This window comes from Aythya marila (genome assembly GCF_965140915.1).
Source record: "Aythya marila genome assembly, chromosome: 9".
NCBI classification, from domain to species: domain Eukaryota; kingdom Metazoa; phylum Chordata; class Aves; order Anseriformes; family Anatidae; genus Aythya; species Aythya marila.
Genome location: NC_139050.1, coordinates 9386162 through 9412907, shown reverse-complemented (window position 1 = coordinate 9412907; position 26746 = coordinate 9386162). Strand labels below are relative to the sequence as shown.

The 26746-nt window shown below is 37.4% G+C and overlaps 1 protein-coding gene across 3 annotated transcripts in view; it reads right to left on the bottom strand.

The window, feature by feature from the left end:
- WDR33 (WD repeat domain 33) overlaps positions 1-26746 on the bottom strand; it is a 67321-nt gene that overhangs the window by 35177 nt on the left and 5398 nt on the right. For all 3 annotated transcript variants that reach the window (XR_014318162.1, XM_082767726.1, XM_082767725.1), the window contains exons 2-7: positions 14596-14820; positions 12807-12875; positions 12262-12366; positions 11477-11572; positions 10830-10981; positions 8975-9072 (exon numbers count right to left, since the gene is read on the bottom strand). Coding sequence is in view for 2 of the 3 variants with exons in the window: in XM_082767726.1 (XP_082623852.1) it covers positions 8975-9072; positions 10830-10981; positions 11477-11572; positions 12262-12366; positions 12807-12875; positions 14596-14799 (724 nt within the window). In the remaining variant the exon portion in view is untranslated. The remainder of the gene's footprint in view (positions 1-8974; positions 9073-10829; positions 10982-11476; positions 11573-12261; positions 12367-12806; positions 12876-14595; positions 14821-26746) is intronic.

Genomic DNA, 26746 nt, shown 5'->3' with positions numbered 1-26746 from the left:
TCTTAGGCTCTGAGGAATAGAACATTTATAGTTAAGCTAGTTTATTGAGCATTATGACTCTGTGTTTACAGGAAGTTGTGTTTTTTTTTGTTGTTTGTTTTGTCTTTTTTTTTTTTTTTTTTTTTTTTTGTGATGGAAGTTTAAAAAGTAAGATTTTAAGGCAACATCAGATGTTCTCTCTCCATCATTCTCAACAAAAAGGCAAGGAAAATCGTTATTCCACATGTGATAGATAGAAAATGTTCATCTGACATCACATACCAGAAAGCAGGGTTTACTTTTTACTAAAGCACATTTTTCCAATTTTAAGAAGGCAAGGGAACACACCTATCAGCTTTCCTGAATGCAAATAAGTTTACTTTAAGATTTTGGGAACATCTCATTTTGGGAACATCTCATTTGTTCATATTCCAGTCCCCTGTTACTGACAACTTCCAGTTTCTCAGCTCAGGCTCATATTTAAATAGTAATCGTATGCTCCTTTTCAAAGCTTATTTTGGTGAGCAAAAAGGTACATAGTTTGAGTGTTAAATGAATGGTCAAAACAGGGTATTACACAATATTTACAAAGAATCATTTGATATAACCTTGTATCTTCCAAGAGAATATATGCAAGATACTTGCACCCCTTGCTTGGCCACAGCAGAAAAATACTCTGAACTGATACAACCACTTCCTCATGTGGCCATAGCTGTTCTCTGGAATAGCTCTACCTATCCACTTACATATCCTTACTAAAACTAATTTATATACAATATGACAATCATTACGAAGATACATTTTAAAGAAAAATACAACTAACCTGCGTGTTAGTAGTATCATACATAAACCAGAACTTGAAGGACTAAATATTGTATGAAAATATCATCTTGCAGAACTAGAAGTATCAGATGCTTTCATAAAGATAATAATTACAAATAATAAGCTAAACTCTCTGGAATTGATGATGTGTTCTGTGAAATTTATGATATAAGAAAATATTTTTTTTTAAGTTGTAGCTTTCTCCTATATGGCTGAATTGCTGATCCTTAAGACTGTGCTTCTTTGGAAGCTGACACTTAACGGCCCCAGCATTTAAGTTACAGAAAAAAAGTGAAAAAATACTTTTCTCTATCAAATTTGAATTTATAAAATTTCTGTCAGTTACTTTACCTGCAATACACATGCACACACACACTTTCAGCAGTAGAAATGAAAATATTTTCCCCTCAAAATTGCTTTCATTAAAAAATCCTTATCTGGAAGCAGCAAAATTAGATAACAGTTTGGATTTTCACTGTAAAATGAATTTGTCACTTGGAATGTTGTGGCATTCTGCTTTGAAAAGAAATGTTGATTATGTTTGCATGCTTATTCTAACCAATGACTTTTTGCAGAACTATGCAGCACGCGTGTGCTTTGTACATGTAGCAAATGAAGCAATCCAGAGCAGGCCTTCAGTTTAGTAATATTAGATAATTTAGATTTTAAGCTGTTAGATCAACAACAAAAAAAATGAGAATCCACACCACTTCCTGGGGAGTGATAAAAGCCTTGAGTTTTGAATCAACCTGTACTGACAGCTTTGTCTCTTTACAGCTAGGAGCCATGGCATCATTTGCTAAAACAGTGCTCCAAACTCATTGCCAAAATGAGAACAGATTGTGTTCCTAACTGCACTCACACTTGAGTCTCTCAAAGTCATGACACAGAACATAAAATTTTAAAGATATTAGGGAAAAAAAGTATGTGTATGTGCACTTTCCATCCTTTTTTTTTTTTTAGTCCCTTCAGGATTCTTATTAGTCCCTTTCTCCTGGTCTGCTCCATAATCCCATTTCAGCATGCACCCCAATTTCAGCTTTGGCTCTGTGTCTTCCTATAAATGCAACATGATGAGCAGAACTGTTGCCTTTTTTTTTTTTTTTTCCATAAGAACATAAGGTCAGGCAAGTATGAAAGAGAAAAAAGATCCACTGTATTTTAGGGAAAGTATTTCCAAGCTTTCCTGATCTTCTGGTGCCTGGCTGTCCTTATGAACATGTAATGTTAAGTATCCTAACTACAATACTATTCATATAGTAAAATTTGAACTCTCTTACTACTAAAGTCAGAATATCACTCAGAGATTAATATACTAAGTAATTTAAGCATGGAATTAAAATTACATGAAAGAAAATATCAAAAGCTTGGTAAAACCTATGCTTGCCTAGATACACAAAAGCTTTTGAGTACAGTAACTACAGGATGGTTTAAAAAGTCTGTTTAACCCCCACGCACAAGGAAAAAAAAAAATCAAGAAGCCTGCAAGGAAAGCTTCTATGCACTGATGAGAATTTTTTTTTTTTTTTGATGACCTCTAACATTTCTTCAGGAATAGCAAATTTCTGTAGGAATCTAGTCTAGATTCCATTAAAAAAAAAAGTGCCTAATTTTGAGTACATATCCATGTAAGATTTTATCAGAAGATGAGTTACAACGCTTTTGTAAGATTAACTCCAAACCATTCTGTTTCTGCTGAGAACCTTTAATATGACAATTACTACTTGCACAGAGGTAACAAAAATGTTTTTATCTTAGTATCAGTATTTAAATGCCTATGCAGTTTGGGATTTTTTTCATTAGTGTAAATGAAATCTGATTAAAGTGTTGCTTTTCCTCTCAAAAACCATATGCAGAACATTAGGATAAAACACACCTGCAGCAGTGGTTCACACCATAGATGAGATCCTGAACACTATGCAGGGTGTTGTGACATATGTTCATTTTGAATAGACACTACAGTATTTACATTAACAAGCTGCAAGAAAGTTTTCACCTAGTCCAGTATTCACCTACCCTCTGTAATTATCAAACACACAAAAGGAAGTAGATGCAAGAAACCCTACTGATGCAATTACATAACTGCTTTTACGAGCATCTGTTATCTCAACCGTGCTAAGACTTGGCTGTTCTGTGAAACATTAGTGTTCTCCAACATTCCCTCCAAGCTTAACAAAATAGATTAGCAAACAAAACCTTCTTTTAGTGTGATATCTGCCCTTGGACTTGATGTGACAGATTATGCAACTTTAAACTTCAGGATATTTACCAGGAGGAAAAAAATCATTTCAAAGCTGAATCCAAAATAATCTCATTCCCACACACAGCGCCTCTTCATTCTTGTAGTACAAAAATATTGACAGAAGTATCTGTTTGTTTTTTTAAAAAAAGCATTGTGCTGTGGTTTATCTTTCATGATCTCTAATACATCAATTGAGAATCATTTATATTGCTAGTTTATGAATTTATTTTTTTTTGGTAACTCAATACTAGATTCTAGATGAAAATCAGAAGTATAAGACTTAGAATGTTGTACTTAAACCATAACATAACTCAGAAGAGAACTGTAATAAAGACCAAAAACTTACAGGCTTGTCAGAGACAGAAAGCCCCAAGGGCAGTCTTTGATATTCTCACTTCCCCTGTAACTGCTTTAGGATCAGAGCAAAAGCATCATGAAGCTACCCCCTAACGACCACCTTTTCATTATAGAAACCAATGAACTCAAGTGTAGTTGATTGAAACAAAGGGTTTTGTTCAATCTAGAACACTTTTCAAATAGAAACCCGATAGAAGCCAACATAGCAGGAAGTTTCTCAACTCTCAAAGAGACATATTTATGTTCAATACAAGCAGAACTCGGTATTTCAATAAAATCTCCTATAGAGAAAACCAAGATGTTGTAGCATTGGAAAAGGGCATTCAGCGATAATATTGAGTTATGAGATGACATGAACATATTTTAGTAGCTTCGTGCTGGAAGATGTTTGATTCTTCCCATCTACCATGTGGACTATACCCACCATCCTAACAAGCATCAGAATGATACAGTTTATGAACTCAAGAAAGTATCTTTATTCACATTCCAAATCCCTAGCGTTACTTAACTATGGAAAAAAAGTAAAGAGACTAGGAAAATACATTTTGCTTGATGACTTCCACTGATGAAGCTGGAAATTGTGTACAGTATTTCTAACTCAATCTCACAAAGGCAACTGAGAGGTTTCCTAATAAAATTAAAAAGTGAATGGCAGCAGACAACTGAGACTGTGTCAAAAACCTTGCATAACTCCAAAAAAAGAAGCATCAGGGCTGGCACTACACATACAGCTGAAGTGCCCAAATGTGTCAGATGGAGCAAAAATCATCTGATCACTCTGAAAAGAGACCCTCACATCACAGAGTCATTATTAACATCCTACTGAGATCCCCAACATTATTCGTGTCTCAAACACATTAAAAGTTTGATGCACGGCTGTTTGGAGTGTAACTGTACCTCAACAGACTTAGCTGCAACCTAGTTCCCACTCTCATCCCATCCCAAAATTTGCTTTGGCAATGAAGATTCACAAAGATCAAAGACCTAAAGTGTAACTGGCATACTAAAGCCCAACAACAAAGAAGAGTTTTAACTGATTCTATACTCACATTTCAAATGTATATATATGTATTTTTAAGTTAAAAAATTCAAGGACTTGCCTTCTCTACACAGTATCAGCATAAATGCATTTCTTGAATTTAATGGGTTTTCTATCCCTACAAATATAACAAAAACAGAAAAAAAAACTCATATGGAAGAGAGGGAAAAAGAAATCAATGCTATTTTCATCTTTTCTTTCACATCATCCAATATAGAGTTCTATTACATGCCAGGAAAAGGTAACAATTTGAGGCTACGCTGCTTCAAAGGCTAAGAGTTAGCTACTAACGTATGTTTAAGATTGGAAGACTAACATGAAGATATGGTTCTGGTTCTCTGGTTCCTTTCATCTACTGAACAGATCTCCAAAATTTAAGTACAAGATTTGCCATTTCAATAAGGTAGCAGATAGCAAGAACTATGAAGAGATCCTTCACCCTTCACAGTACAAGTTACTTAAACAATTAGAGGCATTACATGATACTTCATTTGTTTATGAAGACCCAAAAATCAGAGTAGAAGGAAGGAAGGAAGAAAAAAATTATAGCTGTGGAGATACCTTTTTCAGATATTGTGAGCAAATGAGAAATAATATAGTATAGCGATTTCAAGTGTGCATGTACACAACATACATGTTATTTTGTTGGTAAAGAGATCTACTTAAGCCAGAAAACCTTTGAAGCCCAAGAACATACAGGTAACCTGGACTTCAGAATGAGAACCTTGCAGTTCTCCCAAGGACCCATTTCAACTGGATGTTAAGTGCAGTGTGAAGGAAAGAAGGAGTGACAATGAAATTGACAACACTGAAAATTGAATTTGTAGCCTTCTAACCAATGGTTTCATGCTGGGAATAATTAAGAAATCATATGTTCACATATAATCTACCTAAAACGTTTTCAGGAATACAAAAGTACAGACCCAATGCCCAGAGATCCCCATCCATCTGCCAAATCACTGATAACATTAATTTCTTAATAAACAAAAAGGGACATCAAGCTTTCACTGAATGTTGTTTGTTTTTGTTTGTTGTTGGTTTTTTGTTTTTTTTTTAATAAAAAAAAAGTTTCAGGTGTAATTAGCACTATTAAAAGCCATTGACATGTAAGTTCACACAGAATGGGAACTGTTTATATGAGTCCTGGCATTAACTTCACTGCAGTTGCTTAGACTGAAGATCGAACAGTGTTTTGTTATGTGTCATTAAAGGAAATGCCCTTCAGAGTTACAGACTATTGACAGGAAAACAACATACTGATATTCCATTCACTGCTTTATATGTCCTCGTATTTAAAAAAAATAAAATAAAAATTCAACGAGTTAGATTCCTACCAGTGCTTTTTAGGAAGTACACCAAATATACTTGTTACCATCATTTTAAAATAACATCATAGAAAGTAACAGAGCCAGAAACTACTGCTGCAGAATTAGAATAAAAGCTTTGCTTCAATAGAAAAGAAAGACCACAATCAGTTTGAGGAGAAACAAGAAGGTATGTGACTTTGACATGATGCCATTTCCCCCACCTTAAATCTCTTTTAAGGTAATTCACTTTAAGATGACTAACTTAAGGATCGTTCCCCCAAAGAATGGAAGATTTTTATCCTATTTACTTTTTCATGTTAGTAAAAAGTCGCTTGATTGATTTGCACATACTTCTAACAAAACAGAAAACCCCCATACAGAAAGCCATGGTGGTAGAAACAGCAGGAAAGCAACATAAATCAGTGAAAAGCCAGGCAGCAAAGGGTCTCTAAGGAAGATTAAAGAAAAAGGATCCAGAACTGGCATTATGTATGAAGAACAAAACAGGGTGCACTGTTTGTTTTCAATTTGACCAAAACGGAAGCTGGACAGGTAAAACGTTCTGCCTCATGCAGAAAACGTCTTTAATGAGTGATTTAGCTCATACGTATTATTTATTAGCTCATTGCATAGCCTACTGCAGAGAGCTGAAAGAACTCCAGCAAAACCTCTAAAATAAGTCCCACATAATTTACCACTTCCAATTTGTTTTCTCAACCCTTAGAAGTTATGACTAGAATTGCTCGTTTAGACCACTTTTGAGTAAAGGGAACCATTTCATTGAATAATGGAAATAAATTGTATCAGTTGATTCCAGTGCAAACAAAAGTGTCTATAGTAAATCCACAGAATATTTTCCTTTCTATACCAAAGCTTATCCCACTACCTTTAAAGCTCTTGGTAGAATTGCTTTAAAAGCATTCTCTAGCATTAAAGTTCTTAAGTCTGCTTTTTTAAACTACATTCCTTAATTGGTTGCTAAGAAATAGAGAAATACAAAGACCAATATATTTGTTTAATCCTTGAGTGATACATTTTATTCTTTTGAGTATGTGACTGCAAATTGACAATTTCATTTGAATTTGTAATTGAGTGACATAACCTGAAGAGTACTACAACATACTAAGTGAAGTTTTTTATCTGAACTATACTGTAGTATCACTTAAACTTCACAGCACCAATATTAACCAGAACAGCTGAAACATGGTTTGTGAAGATAATAAAAACTATTTATCAGGGTATTTGATATAAACACTTTTTGTACATAATGAAATATAGTGAAGTTCCACCAGAATTTTAATTTGCAGATCACTGTAATTTTGGAAGGGCAATTACAAAATAATGTAGACTTTTAAGGCTGTACTAAGCAGTGTATTACCTAAAGGCAAAATGCATGTGGAGAAGCAAAAAGCTGAAGATCAGTTTCTGAAAGCCATACACACTAGACTCCAAATAATTAATGAAAGTATTTTCCACCAAGGAAGCTATTTAAGTGTTTCCCATACATCTCTCTCAAATACGTCTTCTGATCACTTAAGTAGTGCTAGGGAATAAAGGCAAAACTAAACTAAACTCGTATGTTTTACAGAAACATACCCCCCACACTCCCCAAACACCCAGCGCATGTGTTTGTAGGTTGTTTCTTTTTTTTTGTTTGGTTGTGTTTGTTTTGTTTTGGTTTTGGTTTTTACTTGGCAGACCTTACTTATCTAACAGCAGAAACAAAGTAACCTGGCCTGTCTAATTTTATCCAGAGATGTGAAGTCTTGAAAATATTTCCAACTTATATAACGAAGTACACTGCTTCTACTTGTACAATGTACCCACAAGGATTTTCTTTAGAGAGCTGTTTTGCCAACTAAAAAGTGTATATGGTTATATATATAAACTACAAGAAATTAAAGCAAAATTCTATTTAAGATGTAGTCACAGCGTTCAAGTACACAATGTAACAGAAGGAAATGTAGTGTAAGTTCTGTTTTCTATGGTGTAAATTAAATGCTTTACTCCTTCTACCTTATGCAGAACATTTTAAGAATGTAGGAGAATTTGAGTTTATTGTAATCTTGACAACTCTGTGTGCAGGCAATCCCCATTTCCTCCACACAATTTAAATGTGTAGTTAAGTACAAACCTGGAGGAGGATACAGAACACGTATAGTGCAAAATGACTTATTTTGTAAAGCCTCAAGAAAAATGTCCCAATACTGTTTGGGTGCTTTTGGAATAATGAATCTAAATGATACCACCCAGAAATTTGCTTTGCAGAACCTGTAAAGAACATGTCTACAGTAATGCCTATACACAGCTTCCAATAGAAAATCATTGTTGCAAGAATGCTGGAGCACAGTATCTTTTCAAGGTGGCGGTGTTTGAAAGTAGTGCATTAGTAAAGGAAGAGCTTAAGAGTCAAGAGAAAGAGATCTATTTCATAAGAGAAAAGAAAAATCCTTAGTTTGGGAAAGCAGTGAACAAGCTCAAACACCTACAAGCATAATTCCATGTTTTTATTGCCTATCTTCTTTGCAGTTTATCTACATGCCTACAATCCCCAATCTCAAGGCACCCTTTTATATATCCTCCTCCTATATACCTTTGACATCTTCTGCAAGAAAGGAATAGCTGTCAAAAACTATTTTTGCAATTCAGTAAGACTGCAGCAAGAGAGGGAGCAAGCTCTACACAATCAGCGGAAATGCACCAGAAGTTAGTGTACACAGATGTTGGACTGAAAAATCCTTTGCATGTGCTATGCATGATGCGATCAAAACACAGTTGTTTTCTCTACGCTCTCCTCTTAAGAACTGAGAAATAGTGACTACCTTGCCTCCATGTAAATCAGAATGAAAGGCACTCCCGTGAAAAGCATGGAATCCTCAACATGAAAATGTGTGCTCTGAAGGAAAAGCGGTCACAAAGATTGAAGCCTGGAGAAAGGTAAATGTATTGCTGACCTAGAAAAGCAATAGGGGTAGAAAAATGTCCTTCTATCCACCCCCATCGTTAAGAGTTTAAGTGGACAGTAAACAAAGTAATGTTGTTGTGAACTGCGGGTCTGAGCTTAAGGCACCTACAACAGCAGCCAAACAAAAAATTGTTTGGAGGATTGAAGATAGGGATGTAAAACAAAAATGTAGACAAGCTGGTATTTCTGTACTGTGAACACCTAGTTAAAAAAAAGGTTTTCCCCCTTCTGAAATACCCCATCAGTACTTTTGGTACACATACCTCGAAGAATTCTCTCCTCATGGCAACGTAGAAAGTCCCAGATTCTAACAGTGCCGTCGTCAGAGCATGTAGCAAATTTATTATCCGTGGGTGAGAAACTGTTACATGAAGACACACAGCAGGGGAAAGAAGTCAGCATTTAACAGATTATCTATGCTTCTCAGACAGGGCAAAATTATACTGTAAGGTGTTATACACTGAAAGATGCATTTGAACATAGGGACTTTTAAGTGAATACGGTGCCTGCCACTTCATCACAAGACATGAATTTAGCATAGGATTACTATTGCACTGCAGTCCCCGGTGAAATGAGAACTCCAGAATTTATTCTTAGCACCTTCCTACCTATGACTGCATATAGTAGTGCCTTCTCTGCAGCATGAGAAGCAATGCCAATGACTTGGGAACTGTCACCCTAGATTTTCATGTTTGGCAATACCAACAGAAAGTGACACTGTGTAGAGGCACAGGAGAGCAGTTCTTGGGAAAAAACTCTTCGGTCACAGGTGCTTTGCAGCAGAAAAGCAAAAATAAGGGAAAGCTGGTCATAGGAAAAAGCTAGTTGGAAAAAAATAATATATAAAACAAACATAAAACTTATTGTAAATGGAATTTGGAAAAATATCCCTTCTACTGCCAACCCCATCGACACCCTGAAAAGATTTCTACAGACACAGAAGCAGCCTCCAGACTGAGCAGTCATCATCTCTTGATGGAAGTCACTGGAAAAGCAAGGAGTTATTTAGCCATGTGATTAAGGCCAGAACATCCCCAGCAACTGACAGCACTCACTCCCTTTCTGATGCAGTGAAAGTCCGTGAGAGAGCCCTCTTGAAATCTTAGGATCTTTATGATCAGGAGAGAGCTTAAAATAGTAGAGAAATTCAATGTATGGCCACAATATAGTCAGACAGTAACTGAATCCAACATAAGCACTTTTCATAACCAAACTAATAGAAAATGCTACATCCTATCAAAGAAAAATGGTGACTTTAGTGGAACACGTTTTAGTGGCAGTGAACCTTTACCACCAAGGGCCAGCACCTGAACCTGAAGAAACACTGCTTTAGCTTCATTTGGGGTCTGCAGCTTCTCTTCAGGCTTACTTTAAAAACAGTTCTTCTACTTCCGTATCTTATTAAAGATTATATGCAGGTTTGCTTTAGAGACACCCTTCATTTACATCTTACTGATAGTATCACTTTAGATTCCATTTTTTATATGCATAGACATTTGCACATCTGAGGCATCAACACTGAACCAAGAGAATATCCTATGGTCTTCTTTTCAATGGCTTGCTTACAGTTTCAGGCTTGAAGAACCCGTTCAGTATTAACATTAGACTTCTGTATGTGGCAGTCTGCGTGGGTATTTAGTATTACTGGAAGTCTTGGCTTCACCAAGCCAAGCAGTTCTTCACTTTATTTAGTGTTTTATTATTTTGTGAGAACTATGCAGGTGTTTTATTTCTGAAGGCTTTATATTTTATTCAGTTACGTTATTAAAGACTGAATTCTTTATTTGGAATGAAATTGTTGTCTTACACAGTGCGTATAAAAAGGAATAACTGATACACATCGTCACCATATAAAAATGAAAAGAATACCAGTGCAAAATGCGGCAGACAAATACATCTCTAACATATTGCAGAGGCGGATACTGGGACAATACTAGTTCAGAAAGGTGCCAGCAAAACGGTGAGAATGTGGAAACAAAAGAAAATATTGTGTTTATGTGGTGCAGGAAGTTTCCCAGAATCTGACAGAACCCATGCATTTCTTCACCCAGAATACACTTAGAGAACAGTCTAATCATCGCAATAGGTACTACAGAAAATGGTATATTGTGTATAAACCTGGCCTCTCTAATCGCCTCCTTATGTGCCTGGAACATCTTGACGTTGTTCATGTTGGACTGCCAGTATTTCACATATCCCCCATGGTCTGCTGTCAGCATCCACATATCATTGTGTGACCAAGTCATAGCCCTTACTGGGCTGTCGTGAGCCTGTAAATTCAGAAACAAAACATCTAGCAAACTTGTTCAAATACTGTCTGACCCAAACAAACATCAAAGTTTTAACAAGTTCCTACTTAAACAGATGAAACAAAAAAATGAAAACAGTAACGATTCAGTGAGATTCAATAAATTCTTGTTGGGGGAAAAAAAACATTCCCTTGTACTGTATACAACTGCCCTCTAAATAAAGAATATATACATATTGTTTCCAAATTGTGTTGTTTTAGTGTGAGTAGTGAGTCCCTGAGAACAGTTAGTAAAGCATACGGAAATGGAATGAGAAGCATTAAGTGAACTGTCTACAGCCACAGCCTGACATAGGGTCAGAGCAAAATAAAATAAAAAAAACAACAAAACACCCTGAGGGTCCCATTACCACACTTAGATCACTGGCCCACGATGAGGAGCAGGTGAAAAATTTTTCCCCAAAACATGCTCCAGGACCTCAAGGAAATGCACAGAGACCTTGACAGATGAATTTACCTGTAATATTGTTTCAAAATTGAAAGTCAGTCCATTCCACAATGTGAACTCTCCACTAGATGCACCAGTAACTAAGCGTCTCCCCTCAGGAGTCCACTGCAAAAGAAAGATTTAACTGTGCATTTAACTGTATTTATTTAATAATTTAAAGATTTAAATTTTAAATTAAATTAAATTTTAAATTTTAAAGATTTAACTGTAGCATTTCTTCACAATCCTCTAAATAAATCTTAAGCTTCTTCCAGCGAATTTCAGAACTAGTATTTAGTAAGTGATTGGCTAGTGAATGCAAAATAGACAAAAATGCAGAAACCAGAGTTTTTGAATTTTTAACAAGAAAATAAAGCTAGCCTGCTGTTGAACCAACAACAACAATTTAACCAAAGAGAAGAAACAGTTTATTGGCATCAACACACTCCTAGCAGACGATACTAAACAATACTGTTGACATAATGGAAAAGTTGTTAAAAGATGCTACAGGAGTCAAGGTGCACAAAGACCTAACTGCCTTTTATCTGATTACTAGTCCCCAAAACAATCTGAAAAAAAGATTAAATGCACCCCAAACTCTGAAAGAAGTACTTTGTACTCAGACCTTACCATTTAGTTCCCTAAAATCCTCCACAAAAAGACTATAAGTAGGCACAGTAGTCATCCGTGTATCCTATGTTAGTTTTATTTGAAAATGCTTTAACTGATCTGATCCTTCGTTTCTCTCTGCAGTTAAGAATATCATGACCTTAAAATAATACAATACAACTAAGTAAATCCAACACTATACTCACCCTGACAACAAATACTGGGCATTTTACTTTATTAGTAGATGTCCGAACAAATTTTGTTGTTACAGCATTCATAGGGTTGTTCAGCATTCCTATGGGAGGGACCAACTACAAAAAGAGAAAGAGATTTAGAAGTGACATTTCTAACTAGAAGGAAAGCATGCATTCTCAACACCCATTTCTAGAAAAGCAAGTTTTTCGTTTGCAGGAATATTATCAGGAGTAAGTCCGTGGAAGCAGACTGTATGAAGCAGAAGTCTGTATGATTTACCGTTTCTAATCTGCAGAACAAGCATCTTCAAGAGCAATGTACTAAGCTCATTGTGTTATGAGAGTTTATGGTCATAAATTAAAAGGCTACCCAATTGCAGTTTCTCATGGACAGATTTCAACAGAACAAAATAATGTAGGGAGAAGACTCCCTTCATATATTTGAGACCTCTTGTGGACAGAAAGATAATCTCAGCTGACAGGCAGAGTTGCTCTGATTTTCTGGACCAATTTTATCTACAGAACGTCATCAGTTTCAGAAGAAAGATTTTACTTACGTCATTATAATATCCTGCATCAGGCTGGATTGCTCGCATATCTCGCTGGTCTCTCTGCCATACTCTATTCTGGAAAGAAGAAAACAACTTCTAGTTCATATCACCACTACTTCACTGTTAAACAACAGAAAATAACGTGTTGACAGCCTGGTTGGCAAATCCCAAAGCACAGTGGCCTAAGCATCAAGTAAAGATAACATAGCATTGAAATGCAAAAAAATTAAAAGACCCAGTGATAAAAATACCTTGGGTATGTTAAATTTGACATGCCAACAACAACTTTTAAAAAGTATTTTAATAGTCATTAAAGTCAGAAAAGACCTCCAAGATCATCTGGTCCAACCATCACCCTACTATCAATGTCACCCACTAAACCACATCTCCAAGCACCAAGTCCAACCTTTTCTTAAACAGCCCAAGGAACAATGACGCCACCACCACCCCGAGCAACCCGTCCCAATGCCTGACTCCTCTTTCTGAGAAGAAATGTCTCAGAATTTCCAACCTAAACCCCTCCCCCCCCGAAATAGAAATGAAAACTTTTGGCTTCATATTACCAATATGCATGTGTACATATTAGAATCATAAGCTAGAACATAAGTTAAAACATTTCTAGCATATACTACTACAGTTTGCCAGAATTTCTTAAGCCAAGAAGGAATTATGGATAAGCAGTTATTCACTTTTTTTTTAGGACCACATCAAATCATCTTAGTGTTAGAAATAGTAACTGAAGTGGAATTTTGGTATATTCCAAGCATTCAAAACAATTTTTTTTTTCCCTCTCATATGTATTTAATAAACAGGGGAACAAGGTAGCTTATTTCTGCCAGTGAAAGAGAGGTCCTGATCTACCAAATTGTTTTTTTTTGTTTGTTTTTTTGTTTTTTTTTTTTACAATTTGTCCACTAGAGTTTTTTTTTTGGTGGGGGCATTCCTAAAATATTAAGAATGTTTTAATATTTGGTATTTAAACAGATCTTAAACAATAACTTATAAATTTAAGTAATACAAAAATCTTTGATTTGTTAACATCTACAAACTACAATCATGCACTGGCCACAGCAGACCAAATTCAGTTCATCACACCTTTGCAATGTTGCTGTTGAGATTTGAACAATTCCTCTATCTGCAGATTTGATTCTCTGTCTTCTGAGCTAATGGTCAGCATTTGTAGAGTACATCTTGATCAAAGAATTTTATTTACGAAGAAATGAATACCACCCCATCAGGAAAGTTAAATAATCACTTTTCATAGAACCACTGCTTCAGAAAACTTCATTAAAGTTGCTCTCTATCTTTTAGGAGTACAGAATAGGATTTTCAGAGACCACAGTTCAAAACAGTGTTATTTACTAAAATGAAAATACATTTTATGGTGATCTGGTTTTTGAGGACAAAGGGAAATGGTTTATTTCCCACTTCAAGAACTTTTTATTTCAAAATAAAAGAATGGTTACATTGTTTACACTGAGTTGTGCCCACCAAGAACTCAGAACATCGCACAAGACATTCATATGCACTCCCAAGTTGTAATTCCAAGACAGACAATGTTAAAATTGATGTTTACAATTTAACTGTAAATCCAGTTGTGTATATGTGCAGTTTTATTACGAATGACCAAAAATGTGTGTTCACCCTGTACCAAGTTTACAGGCATTTGTCACTTAGTTTGAAAATGCAGCAGATCTCTCGATATTCCAGAGTGCTCTACAGACATCTGGAAAATGGAATTCCACATTTCATGAAGGAAAAATGTTTTTCAAACAAAACCAGAAAATTAACCAACCTCCAAATATTTAATTACAGAGGGATTGTAGTCTATAGTCTTTCGGTTCACAGCTTTTCGCATTCGTTTTCCATCAAAAGTGAGCTGTTGCATTGCTTGCTGCTGTGCAAAGTCAGGTCTTTTGTAGAACAACTGCCGAGGCGCCTGGTGCTGGAACCTCGGCATATGGAAAAATCGGGGCGGGGAGCCAATTTCTGTGGCCATGGCTATCTTGTTTCTGAAAGACTGAAAAAAGGGAAACAACAGGTTACTACACAATAATGATAAAGCTGCAATATTAGTACTTCCAATAACTTAGGTATAAATAATGCTTCTACGCAGTAAACAGGACTTCTTTAAGTTACATTTGCAGTGTTCTCTGAACAAGTGTTTTTCTTCCTGTGTCACGTATCACTCACCTTAAAGTGATCAACTTGCTTTGAACAAGTATTGAGAGGAATTTTGTACTGAAACTGATCACTATTAAGTCTGTTTTATTATTGCTTAACTGTGCAGGAAAAGGATGTTCTCAATAAGAATAATACAGGCAAGAAACAAGCAGCTCCTTCCAAACAAGGTGACACTTCAGATTCAGTATACAGCAGAAAACACCATGGTACTTGCCATTTAAACTATTAACAAGGAAAGAAGTTTTAAAGGACTGCCCTAAAATCTTACTCTAGGATGCAAAAATAAAATTACATTTCCTTTACATAGTTTATAATAAACACACCACAGATCACTTTCTGCCTTAAGGTACGCTTTCAATGCCATTACTGTAAAATAAATCAATGATGCAATTTTCAAGATGCTCTAAGAATAACCAAACAACGCCCCTGTTGAGGTTTAACCCAGCCAGCAGCTCAGCACCACATAGCCATCCACTCACTCCAACCAACCAATCCCAGGTGGGGTGAAGGAGAGACACAGGGAAAAAAATGTGCGTTGAAATAAAGAAGGTTTAATGTGACAGAAAAAAAGGGCAATAATAAATAAGAACAAAAATAATGTACAAATCTAGTGAAGCAAAATGCCATTGCTCACCACCAGCAGCAATACAGATTTTTTTTCTGACAAGGAAAAATTAGCCTAAAAGTAATTTTTAATTCTGTAAAATCTCCAAGTGATACCATAGCAAGCTCCTCACAGCTGAAAACTACAAAATATTTTTTATGTAAATACTGACTTCAGATTAAGTACTGACACATGCTGAACCAGTGAAAACTCAAACTTAATTTTCAGCTAGCACTCCTCTGTCCCCAGGTTGTACTTTGGCATGAGTTTTAAACCAACATAAATTGAAGAAAGCAAACAATGCTGAGAAGCCTTACTTGCACAAACGCTAACATGCTTACACAGAGTCAGCACACGTTTACTAAAAGGAATGAAAATGGAACTGGTAGAATTCAGAACAAGAAACTGAAATCTGCTTGTGTGTCCATGAATGCAATTTCCTGTTTAATTAAAGTACTCGGACTCTCAATTTGAGGGAGCTGGAAAGCTATTTCAACCACTGAGTTTACAGCTTTATCTTGCCTTTTTTAATCTTTGTAATTGGAAAATGGTTCAATTTTTCAAACAGCGAAATAAAGGTCAGAGACACGTTAGATATAAAAGAGGGTATGAAATAGCGCCGAGGTGCAGGCTGCCCTTCCAACACGCAGTTGTTGGTATGGGGCAGAGCTGACACTGCACAGGCTTTGCAAACCTACAAGTCACACGCTCCTTCCTACTGCTGACCGAACGTGCGTCAAGTGAACGGCAACACGCATCAACGATGACCTCTGGCTGTTAGCTATGAAGACAAAAGTCTGAACTAAAATGACATTTCCTTAAATGAGGTCAAAAAATTGAAGACCGTTGGCAGGAATAGCATCTTCTATTAGACCAATTTGTGTACCTGGAAAAAGAACTTTTACATAAACAAGCCTTCATATTTGCCTGAAAGCTGCTCGGTAGCCAGCAGCCTAATAAGATACAGTGTTTGGAGATAGACCTAGTAACATCACTGTCACCACACCACTACTGAAACATTAAGCTCCTGGCGTACTTCCTGCGTGAGAAAGTTCTGCCAAGTACCCCAACGCTATCTCAGATTCTCCTACAACTCTTAGGAAAAGAAAACTAGAAAAAAAAAATCCAGTTCTAACTACTCTCAAGTCTGAAGATACCTTTAAGCCAAAAAAAAAAAAAAAAAAGGTAACTTTTCAAACCCACACAATATCTGTATTCCCTTATAGGCAATGGAAAAATTAATTTCAAGAACCAAGAGTCAGAATGCAGAGACACACATGCTGCAGCTTCCAAAACACTTTGATTAGGTATTTGCAAGAAGACTTTATATAAAAATGCCTTCTTAGAGAAATGCTCCAACGCAACAGGTTAATTCACCCATCACTCTCATATTTCAGAAAAACAGATCTCCTGAAAAAAAATCTCTTTCAAGTGTAGATAAATAAACATTTGCTATGTGAGCCATTTTAGACTGGACATTCCCAAAGCTTTTGCAAGCAGTCTCTGGCTTAGATTATTGCAAACACCATTCACTTAACAGGAGTATCAGAGGAAACAAAGGTTTATGGTTATCAAAGACATATTTGAATGTTAATTACACCTCTTCACACTTAGGCCCTGCTCACTGAGGTCGTGGTTGTGACAAAACCATGTGACAAAAACACAAGATGACACAGGATTAAGGAAATGAAAGTTTTATGTTCTTTTTTAAAAAAATGTTTTCTCCAGCTTTTGAGATCACTGCCTCCATCACAGAAAGCTTCCTACATGCAGTTGCAAACTATGAATTTACAGAAGGATTTAACTCTGCTGCTCATAATTATGTCCTTCTAATAATGCCCCAAATATCATGTTTTTATTCACATAATATCCTTACACCCAAGTCATCTTTGCATATGTCATAGCTATAGCGTGCAGGCGTGTGTATATACACACAGCAAATGACGTTTCCAGAGAAGTTTTAGAAATGAAAGGTTTTCCTGTGCAGTCAGTTACCAGATCGAAACGGAACAGTCACCTCCAAGAACTCCTACTTGAATCAGACAAACACAGCAGTTTAATATTGAAGCTACCAGTACCCTATAACTTGTCTTGTGCTTTTGAGACCAATGTCTCTACAGTCTCTCCCTTAGCTTGCTTGTATCAGCTAAAAAACTGTCTGTAAAGTTAAACAAACTTTAAAGGAAAACATTTTTGCAGTATAACAAATAGTGAAAATTAACTAATTATTTGCATTGCAATAGCACATTGGAGTCCAAAATATGATTCAGGTCATTCAGTGGAAAACAAACAAACAAACAAAAAACTTTTATAGAAGAACTAATTCAGCTTTCCCAGGCAGAAAGTACAAGATAGCCCCACAGTGCAAAGTCAGCATAACGAGTCATTGTTCAACACATCAGTAATGCCCACTTCCTTTGACTGGAGAAACGTTACTAAAAGGAAAGAAAGCAGCAGTTATACATTGTAGGTTTAACAGCTGTGCTTGTCCAGTTTCAAAAATCCTATGATGAATAACCATTTCTGGAAAAAAAACACCCTGCACTTAACTTGTACTTAAGGGTTTCTTAATGTAGATCTAAATAAACATCAGACCAAGTCCAACACGTTATTCGGTGCTGAAACTTTGCAAGCAAAGGCATTCCAAAACATTCTCCCTTTTTTCATCCTTTGAAACAACATTCATCTCTGCTCTGGAGACCAGCAGCGGGCACTTCCATGTCCTTCCCATTCCTGAAACATTCATGTTATTTCTGGGAAACCTCTTTCTAGATCTCACCATCCAGTGTTCTTCCTTACCTGGGAATCTTCTTCCCATTGTAAAGGAATTATGTGGAGGAACGTATTCCTGATGCATGCTACTCCTGCCATCTTTAGCAAAATGTTTCAAGTTTTAAAAACCAAAACCCCAGATACGTTCACACCGCTCATTTTACTCTCCACTACATAGGAATGGAGCAAACCACCATGGCTAAGGGCTTCGAACTGTGAGACTGCGAGACTCATCGGCCTGTCTTGGAAGCACAATATTACTGGGGGAGAGTTAGATTAAAAAAAAAAAAAAAAAAAAAGATTCTTTGTTTTTGCAAGTCATCTAGTCTTGAAGCAAACTGTCTTCCTAATGGTTTAAATTACCTGAATTAGGCATTCTGAAAATAGTTCTTTAAAGAGGGAACAAACCTCAGTAAAAGATTAAATCAACATTTTTGCATCTCCCCTACTTCATTTGCTGAAGCAGATACGCTTATAATCTACAAATGTTAGAAATACACATTCCTAGAAATGCTGAAAAAAAAAAAAGCATGAACAACAACTTCCACTACACTTTCCTGAAGATACACTGGGAATCTGCTTAAAGCAATTGATCCAGCTGCCAATGAATTAAACTCTCCCAGCAGAGGTAACTTTGATTCTGCTCCACGTTGCAATTTTTCTGAAGAAAAGATTGATCACATCTCCTTCACAGTACAAAACAAAATTCCACAGGGAACAGAGGAAAAAAATATGAAGAAAAAAGGATGCTAACTTAAAGAGCTAATAAAGAATATGTTATTTTGACCCATTCCTCAAACTACTTTGTGTTTCAATCTCCTGTTTTATTGGAAAATGCTTCATTACATTTATGGTATAAGAATTACCCGAAGTCTGAAAAGTGTCTAAGTGTGTGAGGCACTCAAGAATATCAAACAATTTAAACAGTACTTTTTATTACCTTTTAATGGTAACGTTAAAAATAATAAAATAAATAAAATAATAACACAAATATAACTAATTCATAGTTAAATAATTAAAATAATAGAAAAAATATTTTTTTCATAATAATAGAAGTAACATTATGTTACACACAGGCTGAGCAATTAGTGGATTGAGGGCAGCCCCGAGGAGAAGGACCTGGGGTTGGTGTTTGGGGAAAAACTGACCACGAGCCAGCAATGCGTGCTCGCAGCCCAGAAAGCCGCCCGTACCCTGGTGTGCCCCAACAGCAGCAGAGTGCAGGAGGGGATCATGCCCCTCTGCTCTGCTCTCATGAGACGCCCCCCCTGCAGCCCTGCGTTCAGCTCTGGGGCCCAGGAGGACCCACGAGAATGGTCAGAGGGCAGGAGCACCTCTCTGTGGAGCCAGGCTGAGGGAGTTTGGGTTGGGCAGCCAGGAGAAGAGAAGGCTCCGGGGAGACCTCACAGAAACCAAGAGCATAAAGGGAGCCTGTAGGAGAGCTGGGGAGGGACTTGCACGGTAGAGTGCAGGGACAGGAAAGGAGTTACGGCTTTGAACTAAAAAAGAGGGCAGATTTAGATTAGATACAGAAAGAAATTCTTTCCTGTGAGGGTGGTGAGGCCCTGGACCAGGCTGTCAAGAGCAGCTGTGGGTGCCCCATCCCTGGCAGTGCCCAAGGCCAGGCTGCATGGGGCTGGGAGCAGCCTGGGCCGTGGGCAGGGGTCTTTGAGGTCACTGCCAACCCAAACCTCCTGTGTTGCACAGATTTGCAGTTCTACACCTCGCTGGTGTCTTTCCCAGGAGCTACTGGCTATGTTAAGCAGGAACACAAAAGTAGTTCCTTAACAGAACATGACTTTTGACAAGAAAAGAGCATACAATGCAGAGATAAGAAAAGCTTGCAGTGGTCAGTGACATGCAACAGTACAGTACAAGTTTGCCCAACGTAGCCCCATGGCCATGCAATGATATACTTTTTTTAAAAAAAGACAAAAAAAACTACAGTAACAGGAGAAAATGCATAAAATTCCTGTCCTTTGAGTATTTTTAAATTTCACTCCAATTTTGAATAAAATTTATAAAATTTTATTATAAATAGAAAAAAAATATTATAATAAAATTTATAATAAAACTAAATAAAAGTGTCCCTAAAACATGAATCACAAAACTGAAGGCAAAAATACTGACCTATATGATACAAGACTGCTTTTAATCAACATTTTCACAGGATTTCCCCAGGGCTCTGCTGCTTTTAAAAATACTCGTAATACACAGAACACAGCAGTGAGTGAATACTTCTATCTGTAACAAGAACTTCCAGAAGAATGGGGTCTGAATTCGGACCATACAAAGTAGGGGCAAAGGATGTGGTAGCTTTCCCAGTCCCGGCCATTCTATCCCAACAGATGTAAAATAATAAAATATCATCTACATCTGCATGAAAAAATATGGAGGTTGATAAAGTCACCATTGACCAAGTCAAAATTGACCAAGTCAAGTTGATTACTCTGCCCTAAAGTCTCAACAACCTCTTCCTATTTGTAGAGGCCTGAAAGATCTGTTTCATACACAGCCCTGAATTTACTACATTGACAGCTTTTTCCCCTTCATTTCAGCTCTGTATGCACGCACCCCAAACACATATAAACAAATGATAGAGTCTGAAACGATTGAACACGTAGCATTTCTAGCATACCAAAAAAAAAAAAAAAAAAAAAAACACTGTGAGCAAGACCTGGAAAAATACAATTATTTTGATGGTTTTGATTCAGAAAATTTATTCTCTGCAGGAGGAGAAGCAGTGTCAGCATTTGATTGACAAAGGAAGCCCTACACCTTTCAAGTTTTACATACAAACACACAAACCCCAAGACTCTCTGGAACACTGCAGAAAGCATGCAAACAGATAATCTGAAATGAAGACATCTAAAAGCCCAAGGGAGAATGGGCTACAAAGGGAAAAAACTTTACAGACTGGAAGTGTCTCCCAGGCTTTGTTAACCTGAGGATCTTGAACAGTTGAGTCTGCTCAGCTGCACTTAACTTACATGTACATGTAACAGTTCCTTCAAAATCTGCATTTCGAGTGATAAGTAAATACCAAATAACCAAGAAGATCTTAGACGTAATTCAACTTATGCTCAGACTAAACCCCTGACTCATTCTGAACAGATATGTCATTTGCAGAAGACTGGTGCATAAATACATTATTGAAAAAATCAAAATACTTCAGTTCACTGGACTCTAGAGACATCTCCTGCTTTACTGCTTTGGCCACAGGAGAGAAAACTGCTTCCCTATGTCAGATGCCCCAGACCAATTCCCTTTCTGCACCCCACAAAAGGGACTTGCACAGTAAGTTTCCTGTCATGCACTTCAAACAAGGATGGATGTTTGCGAGGCTGCACTAGACTTCAACTAGAAGATGCACAGGATTTGTTTTGCTCCTATGGTTTCAATGTTACTGATCTGCTAGTTTTGCCATAAATTAAAATTGACTTGCAATATTTCAATCGGTTTTAATAGTCAAACAACATTCTTCCTCTCTGAACTACCAATTAATTCCTTTATCTTGCCTTCTACGCGGCATTTGACAAGAGCTGCATTTAAATTATAACCCAGTCTGTCTCTTTTACCACTGTGAGTCACTAATACAATAGCAATTCATCATAACTGGCTGCAATACTGTCCAGCTTTCTTCTCATGCATAAGTGGTTTACTGATGCTGCTTTGCTCTGAAGCTTACTTTGCTAGGAAACAAAATTTGGACTTTTATATCACTTAACACAGGATGACAACACTAAAAACAGCAAAGGAAAGACAACTTAAAAGCACAACAGGCCTCTTTCATGCTTGCTAACCCTAAGTATCAAGATATTCTTCTTCAGCTAGGCATTATATCCGGACTTGCTGAACTAATGATAACCTTAGCAAGAAACAAATTAAAAAGACACAGCTGTGTCTGCTAGGAATGCACAAGAGCACAAGGCCAGGACCCCGGAGGTCTCCTTGCTAATCTTCACAAGGTTTCTGCTGCCCCATTCCTCAAGTGTTCCCAGGTCTCCCTCGACTCAAGAGCTGTCTAGGTATGTAAACTCCCAAACCACCAGCTTGTCATCACCTTCCCTTCTCATCTCACGTAAGACTGAACTGGAACTTTTCTGGATTCTAAAGACAAATTAGGATTTAGGCACCACAGGGAAGAAATACAGCCACTGTGCTTCCATTTGGCTACACAGCTCCTGGCAAGAGAGACCTTAATAAAGACTCAAGCCCTCATTTTATAAAACACACAATCAGCAGAGAGCAGGAAAAAATAATGAAAAGAAATCCTACAAAAAGTCCTCTGAGAACTTTATGATCAGTGTAGGGGAAAAAGAACCAGCAGGACTACAGCAGTTTGCAGGACAAAGCACAGCAGCTGCTGCTATCTTTGATTCAGGAACACTCTACTGAGATTCAGCTGATAAATGAAGTCCACATCATGTAATGACAGTCCGATGCTGTTCTCACTATGAAACAGAAGCAAACATTTTCAAAATATTAAACTTGAGTATTTGAACCCCTATGAATTGCAACTTCAATTACAAGAAAATATCGAAGATTTTTTTTTTTTTTTTTAAGACTTGGGAATTAACAAGTTGGAACTTTTTACAGCGATTTGTCCTTCATAACCTTTCTCCATTGAAGAGTTAGCAAACACACCCATAACGTGTACAGCTTTTATATAAAAGCAAATGCTAAAAGCAAAGAAAAAGGATTACAAAAATCTCTACATGGTGACCCAGAGAACGCTCCTTTTTCCTTGGTGTTACTTGGCCAGTCTTCTGCAGTGCTGTTTGCCATACCAGATTCTTTGCCAAATAAAAACAGAAGACCAGCATATTAAATTTCCATTACTAAGAAACTGAAGTCCTCAAGAACAGCAGGAAGAAGCAAAACAACGCTATCATTTGTAATCATGTGAAGAAAAGGTGCATTTACAGAGGAAGTAAGAATCGTGATAAACTCAACTACAAGCAAAAGATGAGATTTTTTCAGTACTTATTAACTGTAATTAAAAACTCTTTTCTACCTCTCTCTCCAAAAAGATTTTGTACTTCAACAGAACACTGCAAGAGAAAAGAATTTTATTTGTGTATTTTAATGCTCAAAATCATTCCCCAGCCATGTCTACACCCTGGCTAACTCACATCCAGGAGCAGAGACCACTGCAAGACAGAGCCCCCATCTTCTCAACACGTCCTTACCTCGTGAAGCCAACACGAGAAGATTCTAAACACTGCTTCTGCCACACTGCAGAATAAATGCCCTGTAACATGCTGGCCCACCGGAATATTCTAGCAATATCCAAGGAGATTTTTTCAAAGGTTTTTGATTCTCTTGATGAAAACTTATAGTAGATGCACACAAAAAATATATCCGAGATGCAGAGTTGTTTTTGTCCCTCCCCAGACCGAAACCCAGAGTTTGGAGCAGTGAAATAAGCAGGAAAAAATGCAAATTAATACCTTCAGTTGCTATGTCCCAACACAGCTATTGAAGAAACACGTTTAGTCAAGAGTAGAGGAACTGGTGAGAACAGTTCAAACTTTACCAAATCATGCAATGTTGCTAAATAATTCCTACAGACCCTGATACAGAAATTCACACCCCACACTGCACTGTAGGGTTAACTTACTGGTGAGTCAGGGAAAGCCAGTTTAAAAACAAACAAGCAAAAGAAAGAAAACAAACACATGACAACCAACCAAAACCACCCTAAATTATGGAAACAGTGCAAAAAAACACTTCTGATTTATTCTGATCAAGTCAAGTTATGACCGTGGCATTAGTTACATGGATAGAGACAGAACTGCAGAGCTCAGTTTCCCATTACCTATTCCAGTTAAGATTTAAGTCTAGCATATTTGCAAACTTTTGCCAGTTTGCTGTGGAAGGTCGACGTATAAGCCCTGTTTGCTACTTGCTGGGCTAGAAACTATCTGAAGAGGAAGAAGCTGACCACAGCAAAAAAAAAAATAATAAAAATAATTGTAATCTTCTGTTCTGTGTGTCTGCAAGTCTGCACAACATTAGTTGAGCCCTTCCAAGCAGCTTGATTTGAAACATGCCTGTTTAAAAACAGCCAACATGGAGATTCTCCTATCAAGGAACCCTGAACACACTTTCTACAGTGATGGCTGATGTATATACCACATACTTGCACAACTGAGCCCCCAAATAACTAATTTCAGGTTTTTGTAAGACTTGTTTCTTTTTGTAAATATTATTTTTGGTATTATACAATCCTGTCATACAGTTTAAACTAAGTCTCAGGTCACTTATTTTCTATAGTCACTCTTTCTCAAAGAAATAAAAAGAGATGACACCTTTCAAACATGAATTTAAGACTTCTGGCAGCTCTGGCAAAGTTAACTACGCACTGTAGACTTTCTTATTTTGTTAAACAAGACATTTAGTTTTGCTAGCTCAGCACAAAAAGAGCCAGGCCCAGTTCATGTGGTTACATTATAATCACTTGAACGAACTGAATTGCATCGTTTTTACTTAACACTAAATTCAGAAACAAAACCATGTTAACAAATGTGAATTAGAAATACGTTTTCTTTTAGCTGAAATCACACAGGCATCATCTCATCCAGATGCCCTTCCTCATGATTCAGAAGAGGCACAAATCCCTGTGTGTGATTACAAAGCCTGTACGTGACTTTATGTACACTGCTCAACCACTGCATCTAAGCTTCTCTAGTATAGTAAACAGTGTTTACCATTTAGTGTTGGTCAGTAGAAGCACATTTTTCGGTAAAGAAAATGCAATTTCACATACATCAGTTGTGCACAAAGCCTTTAAGGTTGCCAAATTGCAATTCCCCTAGTTACAAGAAGAATCAGGCTCCCCATGAGAACAGCAGTTCAGTAAGAGAACATGTCCCCAGAGAGCCACAGGTCAGCAAACTAAGTTCTCCAAAGGTCTAAAATCCCTTGGCATTTCTTTCCTACTTCATATCACCTGCCCTGAGAATATAAGCTAGCTCTCCTAGCAAAACCAGCATCCCACTCAGCAGTTCTAGGCCGGTATTTTCATCTTACCATCCTTATATACTCAGCAGCTTTACTGCTCCAGGCTCTACACAAGATATTACCAGAAATAGATCAAGCGTGCTTATGAGGCTCAAATTTGTTGAGACAGAAATATTTGCATCCACCAACAGAAAGAGATTGCAAAATATGGTTTGAGGACTGGCTCAAGTATGAGTTTAACTCCCAGCTCTACAATTTGGGAACTGCACAAACATTTGAGAACGAGTACGCTGTATTAACGCTTAGAGCACGCAACCCTTTTACTTGCAGTTTTGGTCAATCTATGATTTTTCTTGCTACAAAACGTGAGTAGTCTCTGCAAAAAAGCATAACATTTTGCTTACAAACGTGACTAAAGAAAAAAAAGGCATTTTGTAAGGAAATTAATTTTATTGAGTTTGGGGGAAGGAGAACAATGTGGAAAAGCACAACTCCACATCCTGGTCACACAAATTAAACGTGCCGTTAACTACTCTGTCAACTTCAGTACAGAGAGCCTAGAGAATTGCTTAGATCAAGTTCTGTCATGACCTGAACCAAACCTAAAGCTGCTGACACCAAATCAAGTCCTGCCTTGCCCCCAGCTGCATGTTCCCGCCCTGTAATAACCCTCCTTTAATCCAGTGAGGATTTGTGTGACCAGACTGGCCATCCCCTTAAGGAACTACGGTGTTGAGAAACTTTTTTTTGTTATCATTAGTCAAAACCCAAAGCATCTTCTCAACTCACTAACAGTTCCAGGAATGCCCCTACAGACAGACATCTGATGAGGAAACAAATGAAAAGGAGGAGCAGGGGAAGTCAGTGCTGCAGGCTGCAACGCCAGCTGGGATGACAAACAGCCCCGGGACAGGCCAGGACAGCACAGAGCAGCAGCAGCACCACGCAGCCACCAGGCCAAGGCACGCACTGCATCCCCCAGTGCCGGGGCGTTACGGAGCTGATCCAAAACGCAGTTCCTGCCAGACTCAAATTTGTTGACAAATACTCACACACCCACGGCAGAATGCAAATCGCTGAGTTGCCAAAGCTTGCTAATAAACACCAGAACTAAACCAAACACAGAAAATCCTACAGACTGCTTGTTATCCATCGAGTCCCCGGCCTCCCTTTAAACGGGAGCACACTAACATCTGCTGCGTGCCTCTTTTTGATTTGGGGAAGTGATTCAAAGGAAACCTCAAACAAGCATTTAAACCAAAGAAACACTGATTAATTCAAGTGCGTGCTTTATATTAATGCTGCATGCTTATCATGAAGCACATAAAAGAAGCTCGGTTTGAAGCCATCTCTACTTGTGGTTGCAGAACCCCTTCGGCTCAGGCTGCTGCCTTACTCCGCTGGGGGTAGTCACTTTCGG